The sequence below is a fragment of the Juglans microcarpa x Juglans regia genome, chromosome 6D (genome assembly GCF_004785595.1).
Source record: "Juglans microcarpa x Juglans regia isolate MS1-56 chromosome 6D, Jm3101_v1.0, whole genome shotgun sequence".
Lineage (NCBI taxonomy): Eukaryota > Viridiplantae > Streptophyta > Magnoliopsida > Fagales > Juglandaceae > Juglans > Juglans microcarpa x Juglans regia.
Window position 1 is genome coordinate 1,418,503 of NC_054604.1, and position 20,052 is coordinate 1,438,554.

At 36.6% G+C, this 20,052-nt stretch overlaps 1 protein-coding gene and 1 pseudogene across 2 annotated transcripts; both read right to left on the reverse strand.

Annotated features, from left to right (window-relative positions):
- Positions 1 to 8,582: 8,582 nt before the first annotated feature.
- On the reverse strand, positions 8,583 to 14,114 carry LOC121234840 (uncharacterized protein in hydrogenase 1 5'region). Of its 2 annotated transcripts, XM_041130960.1 has the most exons (12): positions 13,786 to 14,114; positions 13,549 to 13,677; positions 12,900 to 13,094; positions 12,190 to 12,237; positions 11,992 to 12,120; positions 11,579 to 11,703; positions 11,129 to 11,239; positions 10,489 to 10,597; positions 10,137 to 10,255; positions 9,528 to 9,681; positions 9,056 to 9,200; positions 8,583 to 8,914 (listed from the first exon to the last, which is right to left on the reverse strand). In XM_041130960.1, the coding sequence occupies exons 1-12, from the start codon at positions 13,900 to 13,902 to the stop codon at positions 8,850 to 8,852; spliced, it is 1,446 nt and encodes a 481-aa protein (XP_040986894.1). In that variant the 5' UTR covers positions 13,903 to 14,114; the 3' UTR covers positions 8,583 to 8,849. The 2 variants fall into 2 exon arrangements, with proteins under 2 accessions (XP_040986894.1, XP_040986895.1); XM_041130961.1 differs by lacking the exons at positions 11,992 to 12,120; positions 12,190 to 12,237.
- A 1,050-nt stretch (positions 14,115 to 15,164) lies between these two features.
- Positions 15,165 to 17,626, reverse strand: LOC121268781 (annotated as a pseudogene).
- Between the last annotated feature and the right edge of the window lie 2,426 nt (positions 17,627 to 20,052).

The following is a 20,052-nucleotide window of genomic DNA, read 5'->3' on the forward strand; positions in this document are numbered from 1 at the left end:
TAAAATCTTTTGAGGCATGATAAATGGTGGTTAGTAAAGGTTTCTTGGACTATAATATCCCTATAATACGCAAATAAAAAATATATTTAACTAAATGGCAATATCGGACACAATTACATTTCCAAATGACCAATATGTTTCATAATTGAGTCGGTGGAATCGATGTAGAAGGCGTAAATGGTGTTTCATCTTCCTCTTTGTCCATCCCGCTATTTCAACTGAAGATATGGAAATTAAATTGTTACTCAACTAAAAACAAAAAAAACAAAAAACATGGTTACCCAACTCAAACTAATATTCTACGTATGGCTCTGATCATTCTTTAGACTTGAATCCAAAACAAACAAAAAATTAGTTCCCACTCTTATACAGCGCATAAAAAAAAATTACCCTGCACTAACACTCCAAGTCCAAAGTTCTCAAACAAATTGAGAAATGAAACCTATCAAATATATAGACAAAAGAGTGAAAATTAATGTAATGAACTTGCAATAGCCAATTCCAATGCTTACATTTTACATGATGATCATATAGCCAAGTCACGGTTCATAAAATTCAATAGGAAGTAGACAAAAAAAAAACAAACGCAAAGAAAAACTCAAACTTTATCTATTGTTGCCTTTTAAGAGAAACCCAAACCATAACCCAAACTTTCCACGTTGAACTGAAATAACCACATAGGCAAAGAAAAACCATAATGTCATTATAGCCCCATTTAAAGATTTTTCAAGAAAGAAGGAAATTTAACAATAAAACCCCAGAAAATAATTAGTTGCTAATTGGAAAACTAACCACAGTGTTCTCTGCTTCTTCAAGCCCAAATAAAGTTAAGAAAAGCTTTACAAGATTCTCATCTGAAAAACCATATTCTTAGCAAAGAAAATCACCGAAAACTTTATCTACTTCATCTAAAAAACCATAACCTGAGCAAACTTTATCTACTTTATCTTAAAAGGCAAAAAAAAAACCATAACCTGGGCAAATAAAATAAACCTATGAAACTTATCTAAAAGGTAAAATCTTTAAATATTTTCCCTCTCAAAGATTATAAAACAGAGAAAAAAAATCTCTAAACTTCAATGTGGAGACATTGAACCATGGAGGAGAAGATTCACGAGCAGAATGAGGTGGGTCGGTGGTGGCTAGGATCTCTTCAGCAGTCCCAGATGGTGGCAAAAGTGAAGAGGCCGCTGGCGAAGGAAGAACGCAGGGGGGCAGGGGGAAGGGAAAAAATTCAAAAATTAATGATTTGGGTATTTTCTCTCTAAATGCACGTTTAACTAAAAAAAAAGTCACATCATGCTTCATGCGGTGTATGTGGAGAATTAGGTAGATGTGTAGAAGCACTTAATAGAAAATGAATTTATCGGTAGAGATGAAATCTTACCGATGTTCCACTAAAAATTCAACAACTAGTTGACGATAACCGACAGAAAATAAAGCACTCGAACCAGGGGTTTCGCGAGGCTACTCAGTGGAAAAGAAAATAAATAAATTTTCGAGAGGTAAAATTTAAATAAACCTATAGCTATTGGTGAAGAGATGAACTTAGTGAGGGGGAGAAGGTGGTCTGAAACTTAAAGAGGCAAAAGTGAATGAACAGTGGGCTTACCGGCATGGGGTGTTCGACAACGGTGATGACTGTGGTGTGTGGTACTGCTCGATGGGGAGGGACAATCTGTGGAGAAAATTGTGAGTGTGGATCAAATTTTGTGTGAGAGTGGTGCGAGAATCCATGTGTGCGTGAATATGAATGGAAAACAGAGAATGATAGAGAACCTAGAAATTAGAAGGAAGAGGGGAAAGGCTTACTAGTGTGAAAAAGGTCAATTGGCAATGGCCCTTGATGGTGGAGGTGCACGACTGGGAGGAAGGTGACGCTGCTCTGCAAGGGAGAGATATGTGAGGATCGATTACAAACCGCAAAAGAAGAGAGAAAAATAAAGGTAATAGCAAGAGGGATTTGAGTAACAGGAGGAAAAAACTAAAACTGTGTGGACGAGAGGAAGATGGAGATCAGGGTGGAGGGATTTTCGGGTTGAAGAAAACTGATAGAGGGAGAAGAAATGAGGAAGTAAGGCATGGGAGAAGGGGGTATCGGGGAGAAGAAAAACTAAAAATGGGAAGAGAAAACTTACCTAAAAGATGCCGTTTGGGGTCTCCATGGTTAGGGCCTTCGTGGGCTTAGGCCTGGGCCTTGGCCCGAGTGTTACAACACCCACCCACAGAAAACACAAATTCAACATCGGTCAATTTTAGAAATTATGAGTTAGACAATAATATCGTAGATGGATAGAGAATAAGCTTTAAAAATCTTGGAAGGCGGCCTCTCCAGGCTTTCTGGTGCCGAAGACGACGCTCTAATTCTCCCAAACATCATCTCTCTCTCTCTCTCTCACAAGAAGAGCGGGAATCATACTCCCCAAGCTTCTACTTATTTTGCTGCAAGTCTGGATATGGGCCTTAAATTCTTCATGGGCTACCCCGACACAAACCATATAAGTAACACACGTTTGTTTTTTTTTTTTCATTTTATTTTTAATCAATGTTAAGAATATCTCATACCATATACGAATAGTAATAAAATCATTTGTCAATAATAGTAAAATAGTAATTAAAAGTTTGTAAATAGTAATAAATTGTTTGTGCATAATAGTGAAGATAGACTAGAATGAGACAGGTTCTTAGTTGGAAAAGGGAGAATATTTTGTCATTTGATATTTGCAATAAGGTATTTTTCTTAATGCTGCAGCCGGATGTTGTATGTGAAAATAATGACAGTATTGCTCGACCAAAACTTTTCTTGTTGAATGAATCGATTGCTTGACCATAATTTTTCTCAAAATATGTCACCTAAAATAATTGAATTCTTGAATAATTCATTTATTTCATAAGAGAATAAAGCAACACTAAGTCAAACTAGCCACTGCAACTAACCTTGTAAACAATAGTGCTTGAGGAAGTTCTAATACATGCAGTAAGTGTGGTGGAATACATAATTATAGCCAACCAATTAGATAATACAATAATATCCATTGTGCACAACTCTCAAAGCAGATAGACAACACAACATTTAGTGGAGGAAGCACCCAAGTCAATTCTAACATCAACAAAACTACCTAACATTTGTCTCCATTTAATAAAAAATATTGTATGCAAATATAGAATTTCGATACACACAAAAGAAGTAAAGTCTGCTGGACCACCTCCTGGTCCTAACTTCTCCTCCTTCACTGCAGTAGTAATTAGAGTTTCTAACTTCTAGCAAATGTGTATTTCTTGTATTAACAAACAACGTATAGACGTTAGAAACATATATTCAATTCTAGGCAATCGGTTGCAACTAAGATATTCGCAGTAAACGACTGTTGAGTATCCTATGCCTACAACGTTGTAGCTTTGGGGCCTTAGGCAATTGCCTAAGTTGCCTAATGGAAGAGCTGGCCCTGAGCAGCACACACACACACACACACACACACACACACACACACACACACACACTCCAGCTTTTGATTTTATTCCCTCCCACCTTTCTAAAAAACTAGAACCCTGAGCAGCACCCATATAACTGTTACGCTCTCTTCCTAATTTATTTGTTGTTGGCATCATTGTAATCATCTTTTTCTTTTCCTCTTATTACTTTGTAATAAAGAAACCGTTTTGATGATGGAGGACAAACTCCCTGATGGATTGCCGCAATAGATTCTGCTACCAGTCATTTCTCTCATGCGATTCAAGTGTGTCCAAATCCTGGAATGCTTTCATTTCTAGTCAAAACTTTGTCTATAAACACCTACTCTGCTCGGTCCCCTTCCAACAAGGCCAATAACGCCCTTTTTCTCGTTGATCAGGATGATATAACCACCTCCGATTTTTTTTGCCTCCAGGCTTTCTTATGAAACTCTCTAGGTATTCCGCTCACGTCTACCTCTAGTACATAATACGAACGATCAAAGGGTTTACATCGTGGTTTCTTGCAACTATCTTGTTTGTGTTCACGATAATTATGACTTGAATATTGTTCTCTAGAACCCTGCAACTCAAGAAACAAAACTTGTCCCTATATCAAATAGGCCTCTCTTTCCTTCTGCCTATCGTCTAGTCTTTACTGATATCGGATTTGGTTTTGATGCCAGAACTCACGACTACAAGATAATCAGGCTTTATTTACTCTTGGCCTTTTATGGAAATGAATTCATATACACTAGCGAGGTATATAGCTTGAGTACTAATTCTTGGAGACAAATTGACAGCCAATACAATTGTGAAGTCAATGCGTATTGGACAAGTATAAGGACAAACTAGAATGGGATAGGTTCTTGGTTGGAAAAAGGAGACGACTGGGCGGGTATTTTGTCATTTGATATCAGCAACAAAGTATTCTTCTCGACGTTGCAGCCAGATGTTGTAAGTGAAAATAATGATAGTATTGCTCAACTTGAACTTTTCCTATTGAATATATCGATTTCTCGACCAGAATTTTTCTCAAAATCTTTTTATCCATAATGACTAAATTCTTGAATAATTCATTTATTTCATGAGAAAATAAAGCAGCACTAAGCTCAAACTAGCCATTACAACTAATTTCGTAAACAATAGTGCTTTAGTAAGTTCTGATACAAGTAGTAAGTGTGGTGAAATACATAATTATTGCCAACCAATTAAACAATACTATAATCTCCATTGTGGACAACTCCTCAATCCAATAGACAACACAACACTCAATGGAGGAAGCACCCAAATCAACTCTAACATCAACATCACTACCTACCATTTGTCTCTATTTGATAAAAAGTGTTGTATGCATATATAGAATTTCGATACACACAGAAAAAGTAAAGTCTACTGGACCATCTCCTGATCCCAGCTTCTCCTCCTTCACTGCAAGAGCAGTTGGAGTTTCTGACTTCTAGCAAATGTGTTTCTTGTATTAACAAACAACATACAGACGTTAGAAACCTATATTTAATTATAGGTAGTGGGCTGCAGCTAAGACGTCCGCACTAAACGGCTGTTGAGTATCCTATGCCTATAAGCTTGTAGCTTTGGGGCCTTAGGCAATTGCTTAAGTCGCCTAATGGAAGAGTCGACCCAAAGCAGCACCCAAATATATATATATATATATATATACACACTCCTGCTTTTGATTTTGTTCCCTCCCACCTTTCTAAAAAACTAGAACCCCCTCTAACTATTACGCTCTCTTCCTAGCTCGTTTATTGTTGGCATCATTGTAATCATCATTTTCTTTTCCTCTTATTACTCTGTAATAAAGAAACCATTTTGATGATGGAGGATAAACTCCCTGATGGATTGTTACAAAAGATTCTACTACGGCTACCAGTCATTTCACTCATGCGATTCAAATGTGTCTCCAAAACATAGAACGCTCTCATTTCTGATCAAAACTTCGTCTATAAACACCTAATCCATGCTAAGTCCCCTTCCAACAAGGCTAAGAATGCTCTTTTTCTCGTTGATCAGCGTGATATAACCACCTTCGATTTTGTTGCTTCCTCCAGGCTTTCTTATGAAACTCTCAAGGTATTCTGCACACGTCTACCTCTAGTAATACGAACGATCAAAGGGTTTACATCGTGGCTTCTTGCAACAATCTCGTTTGTGTTCATGATAATTATGACTTGAATATTATTCTCTAAAACCTTGCAACTCAAGAAACAAAGTTTGTCCCTATATCAAATAGGCCCCTCCTTCCTTCAGCCTATCTTCCAGTCTTTATTTGTATCATATTTGGTTTTGATGTCAGAACTCATGACTACAAGATAATCACACTTTATTTACTCTTGGCCTTTTATGGAAAGGAATTCATATACACTAACGAGGTATACAGCTTGAGAACCAATTCTTGGAGACAGATTGACAGCCAGTATGATTGTGAAGTCAGTACTTACTAGATAGGTATGAGGACAGACCATAATGGGATAGATTCTTGGTTGGAAAAGGGAGACAACTGGGCAAGGTATTTTGTCATTTGACATCAGCAACAAGGTATTCTTCTCAATGTTATAGCTAGATGTTGAACGTGAAAATAATGATAGTATTGCTTGACCATAATTTTATCACAATCTATCACTTAGAATGACTGAATTCTTGAATAATTCATTTATTTCATAAGAAAATAAAGCAACACTAAGCTCAAACTAGCCACTGCAACCAACTTTATAAACTATAGTGCTTGAGGAAATTCTGACACAGGCAGTAGAATACATAATTATTGCCAACCACTTACACAATACAATAATATCCCTTGTGGACAACTCCCCAGTCTGGAAGAGAACACAACTTTCACTAGAGGAAGCACCCAAATCAACTCTAACATCAGCAACACCACCTTACATTTGTCTCCACCTGATAAAAACTATTATATGCAGATATAGAATTTCGACAAATATAGAAGAGATAAAGTATGCTAGACCACCTTTTGATCCTAGCTTCTCCTCCATCACTGCAATAACAGTTGGAGTTTCCAACTTCTAGCAAATGTGTGTTTCTTGTATTAAAAAACAAGGTACAAAAATTAGAAACCTATATTTAATTATAGGCAGCAGGCTGCAGTTAAGACATTCGCACTAAACGATTGTTGAGTATCTTATGCTTGCAAGGTTGTAGCTTTGGGACCTTAGGTAATTGCCTAAGTCGCCTATTGAAAGAGTCGGCCTTGAGTAGCACCCACACACACACACACACACACTTATATATATATATATACTCTAACTTTTGTTCCCTCTCACCTTTCTCAAAAACTAGAATCCTTTAACTGTTATTCTCTCTTCCTAATTTTGTTGTTGTTTACATCATTGTAATCATCTTTTTCTTTTCCTCTTATTACATTGTAATAAAGAACCATTTTGATGATGGAGGACGAACTCCCTGATGGATTGCTGCAAGAGATTCTGCTACGGCTACCAATCATTTCTCTCATGCGATTCAAGTGTGTCTCCAAATCATAGAACGCTTTCATTTCTGGTCAAAACTTCGTCTATAAACACCTACTCCACACCAAACCCCTTCCAATAAGGCTAAGAATGCCCTTTTTCTCGTTGATCAGTGTGATATAACCACCTTCGATTTTGTTGCCTCCAGGCTTTCTTATGAAACTCTCTAGATATTCCCACACGTCTACCTCTAATACATAATACGAACGATCAAAGGGTTTACATCGTGGGTTCTTGCAACAATCTCGTTTATGTTCACGATAATTATGACTTGAATATTGTTCTCTAGAACCCTGCAACTCAAGAAACAAAGCTTGTCCCTATATCAAACAGGCCCTCTTTCCTTCTGCCTATAGTCCAGTCTTTATTGCTATCGGATTTGGTTTTGATGGCAAAACTCTCGATGGCAGAACTCACAACTACAAGATAATCGGGATTTATTTACTCTTGGCCTTTTATGGAAAGGAATTCATATACACTAGCGAGGTATACCACTTGAGCACAGATTTTTGGAGATAGATTGACAGCCAGTATGTTTTTGAAGTCAGTGCTTACTGGACAAGTATGAGGACAGACCAGAATGTGATAGGTTCTTGGTTGGAAAAGGAAGACGATAAGGGAAACGATTGGGCGTGTATTTTGTCATTTGATATCAGCAACGAGGTGTTCTTCTCAACGTTGCAACCAGATGCAATATGTGAAAATAATGATGGTATTGCTCGACCAAACTTTTCCTGTTTAATGAATCGATTGCTATGGCTATTAGTTTTCGATCTGGTTTGTTCTTGGATGTGTGGTTGTTACATGAATATGGTAATCAGGAGTCTTGGACAAAGCTACACATCGTTGGTCCTCTTAAAGGATCCTTAAGGCCGTTAGAATTTTGGAAGAATGGCATCCTTTTCTAGAAATAGATGATCGATGGCTGGTCTTGTATGAACCTTTAACCGAGCAAATGACTAATCTTCACATTGATGGAAAAATAAGAACGTTGCAGGTGATTGCTTACATGAAAAGCCTAGTTTCTCTCGAATAGAGGATATGAGGATAAAGAATAGGACAAATTGCACTTTGCCAAGGGTTAGGGTTCACAAATTGAGAGGGAGGGGTCCTTCGCTACAGGGGAATGGAGAAGGAGAAATGGAGAAGACGAAGGGATGTTCTGTGCGTTTTGAGAAAAAAATGAAACGTATCGTTTCATTTTTGACTAGTTTGGGCTCAAATATTTCCAAAACGCACCATTTTAGATGGGACAAACTGCACTTTTAATTCCCACACATTTGCAGACGTATTTCCTCTCCCATGCATAACATAACCCAACCCCTTTTCATTTGACCGTTACACCGTCTTATTTTCTAGCTGCCATGCCAGCTCTTTTTCATGCACAAGGAGTGCGCAAAAGTAATTGCCTCCAGAGTTTTTCTTTTGTGAATATTTGAGAACAATTATGTTTTCAAACCGACGGAGTCAGATTTATATGTATTTGACATATTTAATTTTTGAACCAAAATCAATGTTCACGGATAACTCATTTATTAAATAAACAAAACTGAAGTCGAGCTAATAGAAGCTCGACCCTTGTTATTATTATCCAATCTACTGAGCAAACGTCTCAAGAGTGTTAAAAAGGGAAAAAAAAACACTAGTTCATTGAGAGAGAGAGAGAGAGAGAGATCATTAGAGAACTCACAACTCCAAAATGCATTTTCAGCACGCATGGTGCCTGCAGTGATCGTAAACAATATCACATGATTGAACATATGCAACACATGGATTGAGCAACCCCCCTCATATCCCCCTCTCCCTCTATATTTTTTTTTAGTTAAACAAATAGGAAATGTTTAATTAGAATATCAGGAAATCGATTCATGTCTCCTCATGTCAGCAAGCCAGCTAGTCACTTTGCAATAATCTTCTTAAGAAACTGCGCCTACGAGTCCGAGGCTTGATGTCCTTGCCTGTAATAGGGCCGGTTGAGAATGTTAAAATACGTAAGCTAAGCATTCAAACGCCAAAATGGCATTGCAGAAAGAAAAATCCTTGCCATGCAGTGTACCAATGTACGCCCATTATTAAACATATAAGTTCAGAATAGTCACCTTTTAACCTGCCTGCACGATACAAAGCTTCTTCTGCAATGGGTTTCCACTGTTCTGCACAAGAGTAGTTGATTCCAAGACCAACACTAAGTCCTCTCAAGAGATGCACCGTCCGAAGTACAGAAAAAAGTTCTTCTGGAAAAGCCTGCCATAGCCAAGTCCCAATAATGATACAATGTAGTAGATCAGAAGAAAATGTAGCAGCATAACATGATTTTACTTCTGTCTGGTTTCTTGATACATCCAAACGTTTTAATTGAAATGGGGAAAAGAAAGTTGAAAAAACTTAAAGTAATGTCTATACTAGACAGTAGGTAAACATATAAATAAAAACTGTGTGGTTGGGCAGGTGGGTGGGGGCATTTGTGAATGTGCCCCTGAGCATGCATGCAAGCGCACATCCTTCAAGCAGAATTGTCCAAAAAGCAAAGTACCATGGATAATTGATGAAAGGTCGGAGTCTAACACATACCTGAACAGCAATTTTTTTTATTGAAGACTCTTCTGAGAAAGGTTGTAGCATCATTACTCCTGGTGGTAGTTTTGTATCAAACATCGTCTCTGCTAACTTCAGCAATTCCAGCTGTTCATTTTCACATTTGCTTAAGGTATCAATGCCCATCTCCCTATGAAGTAGGAGAAATCAATTAGATACAAAAATAGCAGTCAAAACCAATAAAACCTCAAAAATTTCTTGAACATCATCTCCCACCGAGCCATATTTCACAAAAACAGAACTGGTTGCATAAACCTGACATTTATCACTTTTTTCTATAGGTGTTTCTAATGAATCTGAAGAAAATAGCACATTATGTCCATGCTTGGCTAATGATCACCGCCATCTCATGAATTGGATTCAAACCTTTCATTTATCAAATCTAGCTGCCAGTTAAATTATAGCAATCTGTAATTAGGGTGTTAAATCTCTCATTTCCTCTTATTCCATTTGAATCTCCATTTGTGCCAGATTCAAAACTTTTTAGTTTGCAGCACAACAGTTTGCAGTATGCTTCCTGGCAAGCCAACTCGCAATTCATCGGATACAAAGTAAACAATTAACAGGGAATGCCTTGGTACCTACCTGTAGCTCTCAGACACCCTTATAGGATCACTATCAGCAATGGCAATAACAAGATTAGCATAACCAAGCCTCAAATTTTCTGGGAGATCCTTCACTTGCCCATAGTCTAGCAAGCCAACCTAACTTGGGGGCAAAAAGACACCAGTTTGTCATGCTAATATAACAATGGAAAACTGAGGTTTAATTAGTTTGATATATTCTTTCTTCTTTTCTTATTATTAGCTTTTTAAATATTCTTTCTTCTTTAAGCGATTGATTTTAAAGAAGACCATAAGTAGAAAAATGAGGAGCATGTATATCAAGATAACAGAACGAATGATTTAAAGGAAACTGTTATTGCTTGCGTACTTGCCTCTGAACCTTTACAGATCAGAATATTTCCCGGATGGGGATCGGCATGGAAGAAACCACTCTTCAGTATCATTTGACCGTATGCTAGTGTCAAACTTTCGAGGATTTTCCTGTAGTTACAGAAAATATAAGTATTCTTGCTCCATCACCTCGAAGAAGATGATATCTACTTCATCATTAGAAAGGTGAGCCAGGAAAAAAAAAAAAAAAAAATGGCTCATAAGTGATTGGTTGCAAAGGAAATAGAGCAAGTTTACGTAAAAATTCATGAAGGCTTAGAAACACGAAAACTTGATTTCAGACAAACATATGTTACAAGTTCAAAAAAGGGACTCTTCAAAAGGAATTGATCTAGGAAAAAATATATAAAGAATTATGACTTTAAAAAGGAAGGCAAGAAAAAAAATTATGCTATCAGCAAACAAGAAGTCACCTTTCAAGAAAATAAGAGATTTAAAGAAAGTTACATTTAGTCAGAATCATTGAATGGCTCAAGTTAAAATGAAAGAGACTTGAAGTTAAATAAATAACAAGAAAATAAATAAATAAATAGAACTTTATAAGCACTTAACAGCTACTTTTATACCCAAATTAATATGGAAAAAGGACTCCATGCTCTCAGGGATAGTCTAGATGCTTACCGCTTTGCCACCACTGCAATCTTACCACCAGGATCTATCCCTCTTTTCGCTATTTCATCACCAAGGTTCAGGATTGGAATTCCATCAATATATTCCATCACTAAGGCCCTCCTAACCAAACAGAGAAAAAATTTATTACTAAAAGGTATATCAAATAAAATTATACCGACCATCAATACCAGAAATTGATCAAGTGGAATTTACAGATGCAATAGAGGGACATTTTTCTATAGGTAAAAAAACACGTTCAACATCACTCAGAGGACTCTCAGTTAGTGATGGACTGTAACATAGGGACAAAGTTATAGCAATTTTTGGCGTCTTTATGGCTAGTTCCATAACTTAATACGTTCTATTTTCATTTACGATGTTTCTCAATGCCAACACTGGATCCCCAAATAACTTAATTATCATCCATGTTTGCAAGTCCTGACCACATGAAGCATATACCTGCTGACCATATCCCGTATCACTCGTGGAACCAAAACAGGAGGTTTTTTGTTGTTCTCATATAGAAAATGTCGAATCCTTTCCATAGCATTGGCCTCCCTGGCGAAGTCAAATTCATATCCAATCTTGAATGGCATAAAGGACAAAGAATTAGCATCCAGAAATTGATGGCCAGATTCAAGGTCACAAAAGAAGAAATACTACATTTATATAACCTGGGGCGATTCAGTTTTAGTATAGCATAACTTCAACAATTAAGAATCAAAGACCTCCACAACTAAGAACCAGACTCAACAAAGAACACCATCTTTTCAGGCAACTATTGTCTTCAGATGTCGGGCAAAAACCAAACCAGAGAGAGAGAGAGAGAAGGAGAAAACAACAACAAAAACCAGTAAAGAAATTCTGGGGACCTGTTTCTCCATTTCCTTAGTTACTGAGTACAGATCAAATTTGATGTCTGTCTTTTGCATATATAACGCAAAAGCTTGCAAGTTATGGATGTCTGTCATCATCAGATCCTGAACTCCAGGATGTTGCACCTATCAAATGCCCAAACAAGTTAATACTGAAGACAATATGGAGCCATACATTAGTCCACCTTCTCTCACCTTAACAACAACATCACTCTTATCACCTCTCAATCTTGCTCGGTGTACCTAATTTGAGCATAAAAGACATGTCATGTGCAAAGTTAGGAGTCTTCCAATATGATTCACTCCACTACTGAACAGCCATCCTGACAGAGAATGAAATGTGAAAGAAAAGGATAAAATGGACCGTGACAATGGAGCACTGTGGAACTTAGAAAAGCCACAGATTGAAACAGCTTTTAAACTTTGACATCAAATTAAATTAGACTTCATAATAAACTGAAACAAGAAGAAAAACGAGAATTAATTTATGAAAGCCATACAAACATTGGAGGTTAAAAACAATACAAAAAGTTGGGTATTACAAGCTCCAGCTCAAAAGCATAAAAATGTGCTGCCAATGTTCTGCTGCATAGTTATTTGAGGTTCATAATATCATAAAATCTATAGTATTAGTAGGAAAGTTGGCTCAGCCCGAGAAAATATTATCAAATCAACATGCTTCACTCTAAATGTCGGTTGTTGTGGCCGGTTCAATGATTTACTTTGACAAGTAATTGTGTGCATTAACTAGAAAAAGTTTCTCTGTGGGAGTGTCAGTTCGTTTGTTTGCTCGTTTATGGGTGTGTGCAAAGTGGTTATTATCTCAGCACATATCATGACCACACTTTGTGCCTCATGCCACTCCACATGATAGCCAGCAAGAAATTTCACATGGATAGAGGTACCTGGGCAATTGAAGCCGAACCGATAGGATCCACATCAAATCTTTCAAATATTTCAGTAATACTTCGACCAAACTCCTTCTCCAGCACAAGTTGTACGTCGGTAAATGGGGTCGCAGGAGCTCGATCACATAGGGTCACAAGCCTTCTCACCCATGCTGCCGGGGCTAAGTCAGGCTTCCCCACAATTTGAGCAACCTGATTTGCAGCTCATATCCAAGACGTTTATAAAACAAAATTTATCAATATCCACCAAAATTCATATCATAAAAGCTATCACAAACGAGAAACCCAATTGGATAATAACCAGAGATGGAGCAGAAGGCAAACCATAGAGAATAATCGCAAGACAAGTGGACCATAGCCCATATAAATTATGGCTTTCCAACTTCCCAATCCATGGGTTAAGTCACAAAGCCGATAATTACAGATCATTTTTCCCAGAAGATAACCGATTAAGATCCTAAGCAGTAATATCCAGATTTGAAGTTGACAAACAACAGAGAGAACAAATGAGACAGGACAATATGAACCCGGCAAAGAAAATAGACCACAACCCATTTTAATTAGGCCAGACCTTCGCCTTAATTCAAATTCAGAAACACATGAGAAAGTACGTATGTGAAATTAGAAGGGAAAACTTTTGAAGTACCTTGAGGAAAAATCCACCGAGGTCGAAGCACATGGCATATATCTTCTCAGCCGCGAGTTCATGTTGTCTTTCCCACATTGCCTCTTGCTTTTGCACATCCTTTTCGAAACTCACTCGAAGCTGAAACGCCTAAGAAATCCCAAGCAAAAAGGAAAAATAAACCCACTCGGATTCTTAAAAAGACAAGCATCCACACATAAAGGCACATCATGCATAGAGAGGGAGAGAGAGTAAGACCTTGTAGCCAGTGTAGATATCAGCGGTTCGTACCCAGAACTGAAAGGAGCGGTGCCAAGGTCTGAAATGGGAGGAGAACTTTTCTTGAATACCCTTGAAATCAAGAGGAGGTAGCATAGTGGTTTTCGTTGTGGTGCGCCTGTCCACGCATGTACCAAATCAGTGCATGGTTTGGGTGGGAGTGCTATCCATTACATTCGTGAATTGTGGCTGAGAAACCAAAGCTCTCACTCACTGTTCTAAATCTTAGCGAGATCTTAGTGAAAACGTATGAGGTTTGTTTTGCTTGCCTTGTATGTCTTTTGCTTGTTGGATTGCTAAAACGTTTCCTGCCGGGAAGCTGGACCCATGGGCCACCGTCTCTCCCCTGTTTTTTACTTTGTTCCTTGTCCTTTGTTTTACAGTGTGTTGCCTGTTCGATTGTTTCTTTTCTTTTCTTCCCAAGAACAACATTTCATTGAGCTAAAAAAAAGCAAATACTTTCATATTTCTTATGAGCCGTTAGTAACTACTCATAACTTTACCTCTTTGTATACAATTACATCAAAATGAGAAATGTTACAAGTAAACCTTACACCACACACCTTTGTCTAATCAACATGTGATTTGTCATTTTTGTCATTCTATTTAAACACATATTTAAGCATAAAACAGAAGAATAAATTTGATAAATCACATGTTGATTAGGTAAAGGTGTGTAGTATAAGACTTCTATGTAAAATTCCTCATAAAGCAAGATATCAAAGTATTTGGTGCTTGGAAAAGACCATATTGTATTTTGCGAATTTATAATTTTGTCTCTCCATTTTCCAATTATAAGGGCGAATTGATAAATAATATGTTAATTAATTCTATCATGCCTTTGTAACTAAAAAAACAGTAAATTAATACTAAGATTCCATAATAAGTCTCAGTGGATGCCCTATTGTTGAGTATTAAGAGTTCGAAATGTTAGGCTTCGTTTGAAACTATAAATCATCTCAACTCATCTCAATTCATTATTACAACTTTTTCAAATCCCAATACAAAATATAATAAATAATTCAACTTTCTCAAATCCCAAAATAATAATAATATTAAAAAATAATATTTTAACAATATTCTATCATCTCAACTCAACTTAACTCAATTCAACTCACTTCAACATCCAAACACAACCTTAATAATCACTTCAGAGATACCGGATTAATCAGGGCATTGAGGGTAACGTATTGCTTAATTTGCTAACTTCATTGGGTGATGGTACGACTTTATAATATTGACTCTCCTCCTTTTTCTTTTTCTTTGCTTCTTTTTAGAAGTGGAGTATAAGGTACATATCAGTATGTTATTTAGACTTTTTTGACTAGTTTCCTTGGACTGCAATTCAGGTATTTAACTTTACACGAAAACAACACTATTCATCATCCTCACATAACACACCACCACAGAAAACATAGCAGTAGGTCTCGTGATAGTGAGTAGCAGCCCCATGCCTGTTGTCATGCTCCATGAAATGAAAGGAAATGGGTCCACATTAACTGCAATGACACCATCACCACCAAGCTTCCTCAATCTAATAACTTTCTTTGACAAAATCAACCAACCACCTCCTTTCATCATAAATGATAAGTGAACAATTCTAATATTGGTTTCCAGTGGTCGAAAGAAACATAAACCTGTTTGTGGCATCTAAGCTAAGTGAAAATGTCAGGTTTATCGTATATAACTGTGTGCGCGCGCGCGCGCGCAAATTTTGACGCCATTTTCCAAATTGCATGGGAAGGGAATACTTCATAGATCTATAACACGAGACAGCTTCTGGATCCGGTTTAATAGGAAGTCCCCTTGCCTTATAGTTGATTGGTAAAGAGCAGTCTTTGCATCTGGACGATTGGTCTCGAGAACACCTACAACTTTATCGATCTTGCAATGAAGCTTCCCTGCTGCAATAAATCGTGAGAGCTCCCTATAATAGACGAGGGTGGCTAAGTAACTCGATTAAATACACTAGTGTCTCAAAAGAAAATCCGAGTTTTTTTTAAATTAGATTACAAATAATAGCACCAATGAAATTTGAATACTCACAGATCAATAAACTCCACCGTAACTCCAAATGCCTTGGCCATTGCTTCAATCGTAACACTGTTATAGGATTCCAAGAACTGGGAATAAACAACAGTTCTGACCTCCCTCATATATTACCTGAAGTGTAGATGCAAATAGCGGTCCAATTTTCTTTGCTCCGCCAGACCAGCTGAAAATAAAATCCAAAACATTAGTTTTGAGATATTGAGAAAATCAGACAATTTATGAACAAATCAACAGCTGCAACTAGGAGGGGCTCTTATCCCATATCACACAATTTTTACAAACCCCAAATGGATAAAAATCATGGAAAATACTGCCAAGGAGCACAGTCCGTGCGGAGAAACCAAAAGAACTTCTAGTTCTTAACATATTCAATTTTTGTGTAAAAGATCACAGAACAAATTAGATCTCCACTCACCAAATGCTGAGAAAAATGATTTATATATACAAAGAGTTCAAAAACCCTGAAAGATGCGGGATTTTTCCAATCACTGTCAAGATCACTGGAGCATCCACTACCTAACAAGGTCAATAGTAATTCGTAAAATTACTAGCACACAACTTGCTCAGAAGTAGAAAAAGAAAATGTTATTACTTCATTAAATCATAATGATGCAGTGGGGAGAGCCCAATACCATTTGCTTCAATAAAACTCTATCCAAGGATATGATGCTTGCAAGAACAGTGTAGAATATGAAGGTGTCATATGGAAAAAGTTCATAAGTGGTGAAGGTTGAAATAGAATCCAAAAATAGAGTCGCTGCGTTCTTGAAGTTTCGAGTGGACATGCAGTGCAAGCCTTCATACACCTTCAGCCGATTCTTCCTTTCCCGATCTCCACCCTCTTCAAACAAGCTGGCACCATTAAGCAAACAGTTAGAATTCAATGACTCATGCTTCCATTTTTCACCCCAACTTCAAGAAAAAAGAGAAATACGGAGCATTGTCGGAAATTTCATGTTAGTTACCTCTTTGCTTTATCAATGCTTTTGGAAATTAGATCAAAATCCATGTAGAAAAAACCAAGCTGCAGCGTATAGAACACCAAGTCCATCTTTTGCCCAACTTCAACTGTTTTGTTTTCTGTCACCCTGAGTTGTTCCAATGCTTTATCCTGGGTTTATGAAGGGAAGCAATTAGATGTGAAAATTAGAAGCCATTTTTTTGTGTGTTTGTTTTTTAGTAAGTGACACCATTATAAGCAGGCAATACTTTTCAAGAGCAATAAGTAATGAAATTTATGTACCTTGTCACCAATTCGAATGAAAAACAAGGATTTTGCCAAATGAGCTCCTCGTCGATCTTCACGCGCATCGAGTCCAGAACGCCCTGATCTTTCTCCAACACCGAATCGGCAACAAGGGTTTCATATAACGGAGCCATATCTGCACGATGCAGGAAAAAAAAAAAAAAAAAAAAAAAAAAAAAAAAAAAAAAAGATAAAGACCGTTTTGTGAGAAGGAAACGGAGAAATGAGATTGTGAAGCTGGGTGAGAATCGATAGTTACCATCGGCTTTAACGATGGCGAAGACCTCCTCTTTGAGGCGGACCTTTTCGATGTCCTGGACGTCCGGGCGCCTCAGAAGGAAGAGCTTGTGCGCAAGCACGAGATGTAACTCCTGAGTTCCTTCCTGGCTTTCCATAGGGACTCGTCGGTGCGAACTCCCCGAGTTGGGTGAATCTGTGCTTTGCTTGAGTGAGGGGGCACTGTGATTGTGAGAGATGTTAGAGCATTGTCATTCTCTCCATAAAAACCATCTTCAAAATTTGACGAAAATATATGTTTTTAATAAATCCAAAATCTTATATAGTAATTTATCAAAATAATAATATATTTTTCATATATAATCATATGTATATTAATAATTTAATTTAAAACTTAAATTATTATCTCTCAACTAATTTTTTTTTTCAACTTAATTACCCACGTCATACTTCTATAGCCTTATCATCTATTACTTGTTTATTATAATTATTACTTGCCAAATTTAATGACTCTCATTCCATCACTATATCTCAAGTACTTGTTTACCTTTATCGGTACCTGCACATGAAAAATAAAAAGATGGTTTTGGGATTAAATCAGAATAAAAAACACATTTGGTTGTGGACGATATCACTCTAAATATGAAGAAAAAGAGTGTTTTATTGTAACTCAAAGTTTTCTATTTATCTTTTAACTAATTCAATACAGTTGTGTTTAAAAGAAATAAGTTGTATTTTGCATTTGACTAGGCTTTTGATGAAGCCAATACCAATACTCTTATATTTGGCTTGATACTCATCATTCTCTCGCATCACAAATCATAAAACACATTTATTTTTATTTTTTCATATTTTTATAAATTGTTTTATTTTATTCTTTTTAATATAATTAAATTCATCTACTCATCATAAAAAAAATTAAAAAATAAAATGTAATATGATATGAGAATAATGAATAAAATTTTTCTATATTTTTGTATTTGCCACTGTGTATTTTGCGGTGTTTATGTAACTCATTTAAATATTTTAAATAAATAAATTTTTAATTTTTAAAATTTTGATATTTTTACATAAATAGATATTAATTTTTAAATAACATTATAAACTCCTTAATAATCATTCTTTAATTTAACTTATTTTCAAACAAATTATTTTGGTATTGAAAATGTTTTCCACTCGTTGATTAATTATTTAGTCACATCATATTTTACAATAATTCATTATTGTACAAGCGAGATTTTCATCCCAGGTCCTCTTTGGACTGGTCGGGCTGTCTTTGTGGCCTTAACAGCCTTTAGTTAAAATTAAGACACGTAAACAAGTCTATCAAATCAGCATGAAACTTATTACATCATATTGATTCGAGCCCTATTCAGTATTCACACCCGAAATACTTCAACAGTTTCTTTCTCATCAGCTGCCGCAGGAGTGCACTTCAACAACCTTATCTCCGTCGTCCGTCGCTGTCGTCCGTCATCGCCGCCCGTCCCCTCAGCCACTTTCATGGTAATTTTCAAATTGGGGTTTTTCCTATGGTTCTCGGGTAGGAGATGTGTTCGTAGATGCAGAAATCTCCCTCTCCATCTCTTTCTCATCAACAGCAATCTATTATTTTCATAGTATGAAACCAAACACAAGACCATTAGAATATTAGAGGTCAATGGAATCTGTTCAAAGCTAGGTTCTTCAGTTTGTTGCCGATATTTTAGTTTTCAATTTATTTTCAGTTTTCAATCCTTTCAGTCGATATATATTTTTAGCCGATATTTCTATTTTCTGCAGTTTTCTGTTTTCAAGCTGACATCATGGTGTTCCGCTTTTGAGAACTTTTGAGTTTTATGCACAAAAAACATTTGTTGAAAGTTTGTCTGGTAGTCAAATGAATTTGGAAATAAAAGGGTAGGCACAAAAAGCATTTCAAGTCTTATGCACAGAAAGTATTTGTTGAAAGCAATAGTACTTAGAGTCTGAAAATAAAAAAATAGGTACTTATAATAATTTACTTGTTTGGATGAGAAATTCCTTATCTTTTAAATTAAATTATTATTATCTAGTTTTTCTTTACAACTTTTCATTTCATAACGTAAATATCATGTATATCATTACAGATGTATGAAGATTGTCAAGAAGTTGAGAATGCAGGACTTGAGGTTGAAAGTGTAGAAGAACAATGTAGGGAAGAGGGAGTGAATTTGGAAGATGGAGTGAATGTCGAAGATATAGTGAATTTAGAAGATGGAGTGAATGTCGAAAATGAAATGAGTATGGATGATGGAGTCAATGTGTTAAACCCATGTTTGAGTAGTGGTCCTATGGGGCCATTCATTGGTATGGTATTTGACGACGTGGAAGACGCCCAAGTATTTTACAAGGCATATGCAAGACGAAATTGTTTTGCAATTCGCACCAACCATACTTGTTTGTCAAAAGATGAGAAAAAACTAGTTGCAGTCGACTATGTTTATTCAAGGGAAGGATACCGGCAGGAAAGTCAGAAACAAAAAGAACGAACAATTCCTGAACCTGCTGAGACAAAGATTGGATGTAAAACTTTGATGGGAATAAAAAAAGATGGTGAAAAATGGATAGTTAAAAAGTTTATACTTGAACATAACCATATTTTACTTACACCGAGAAGTACGAGTTTGCTCCGTGGACATAAGGGAGTTACTAAAGTCCAAAAAAAACTTATTATGACTTTGAATGAGTCC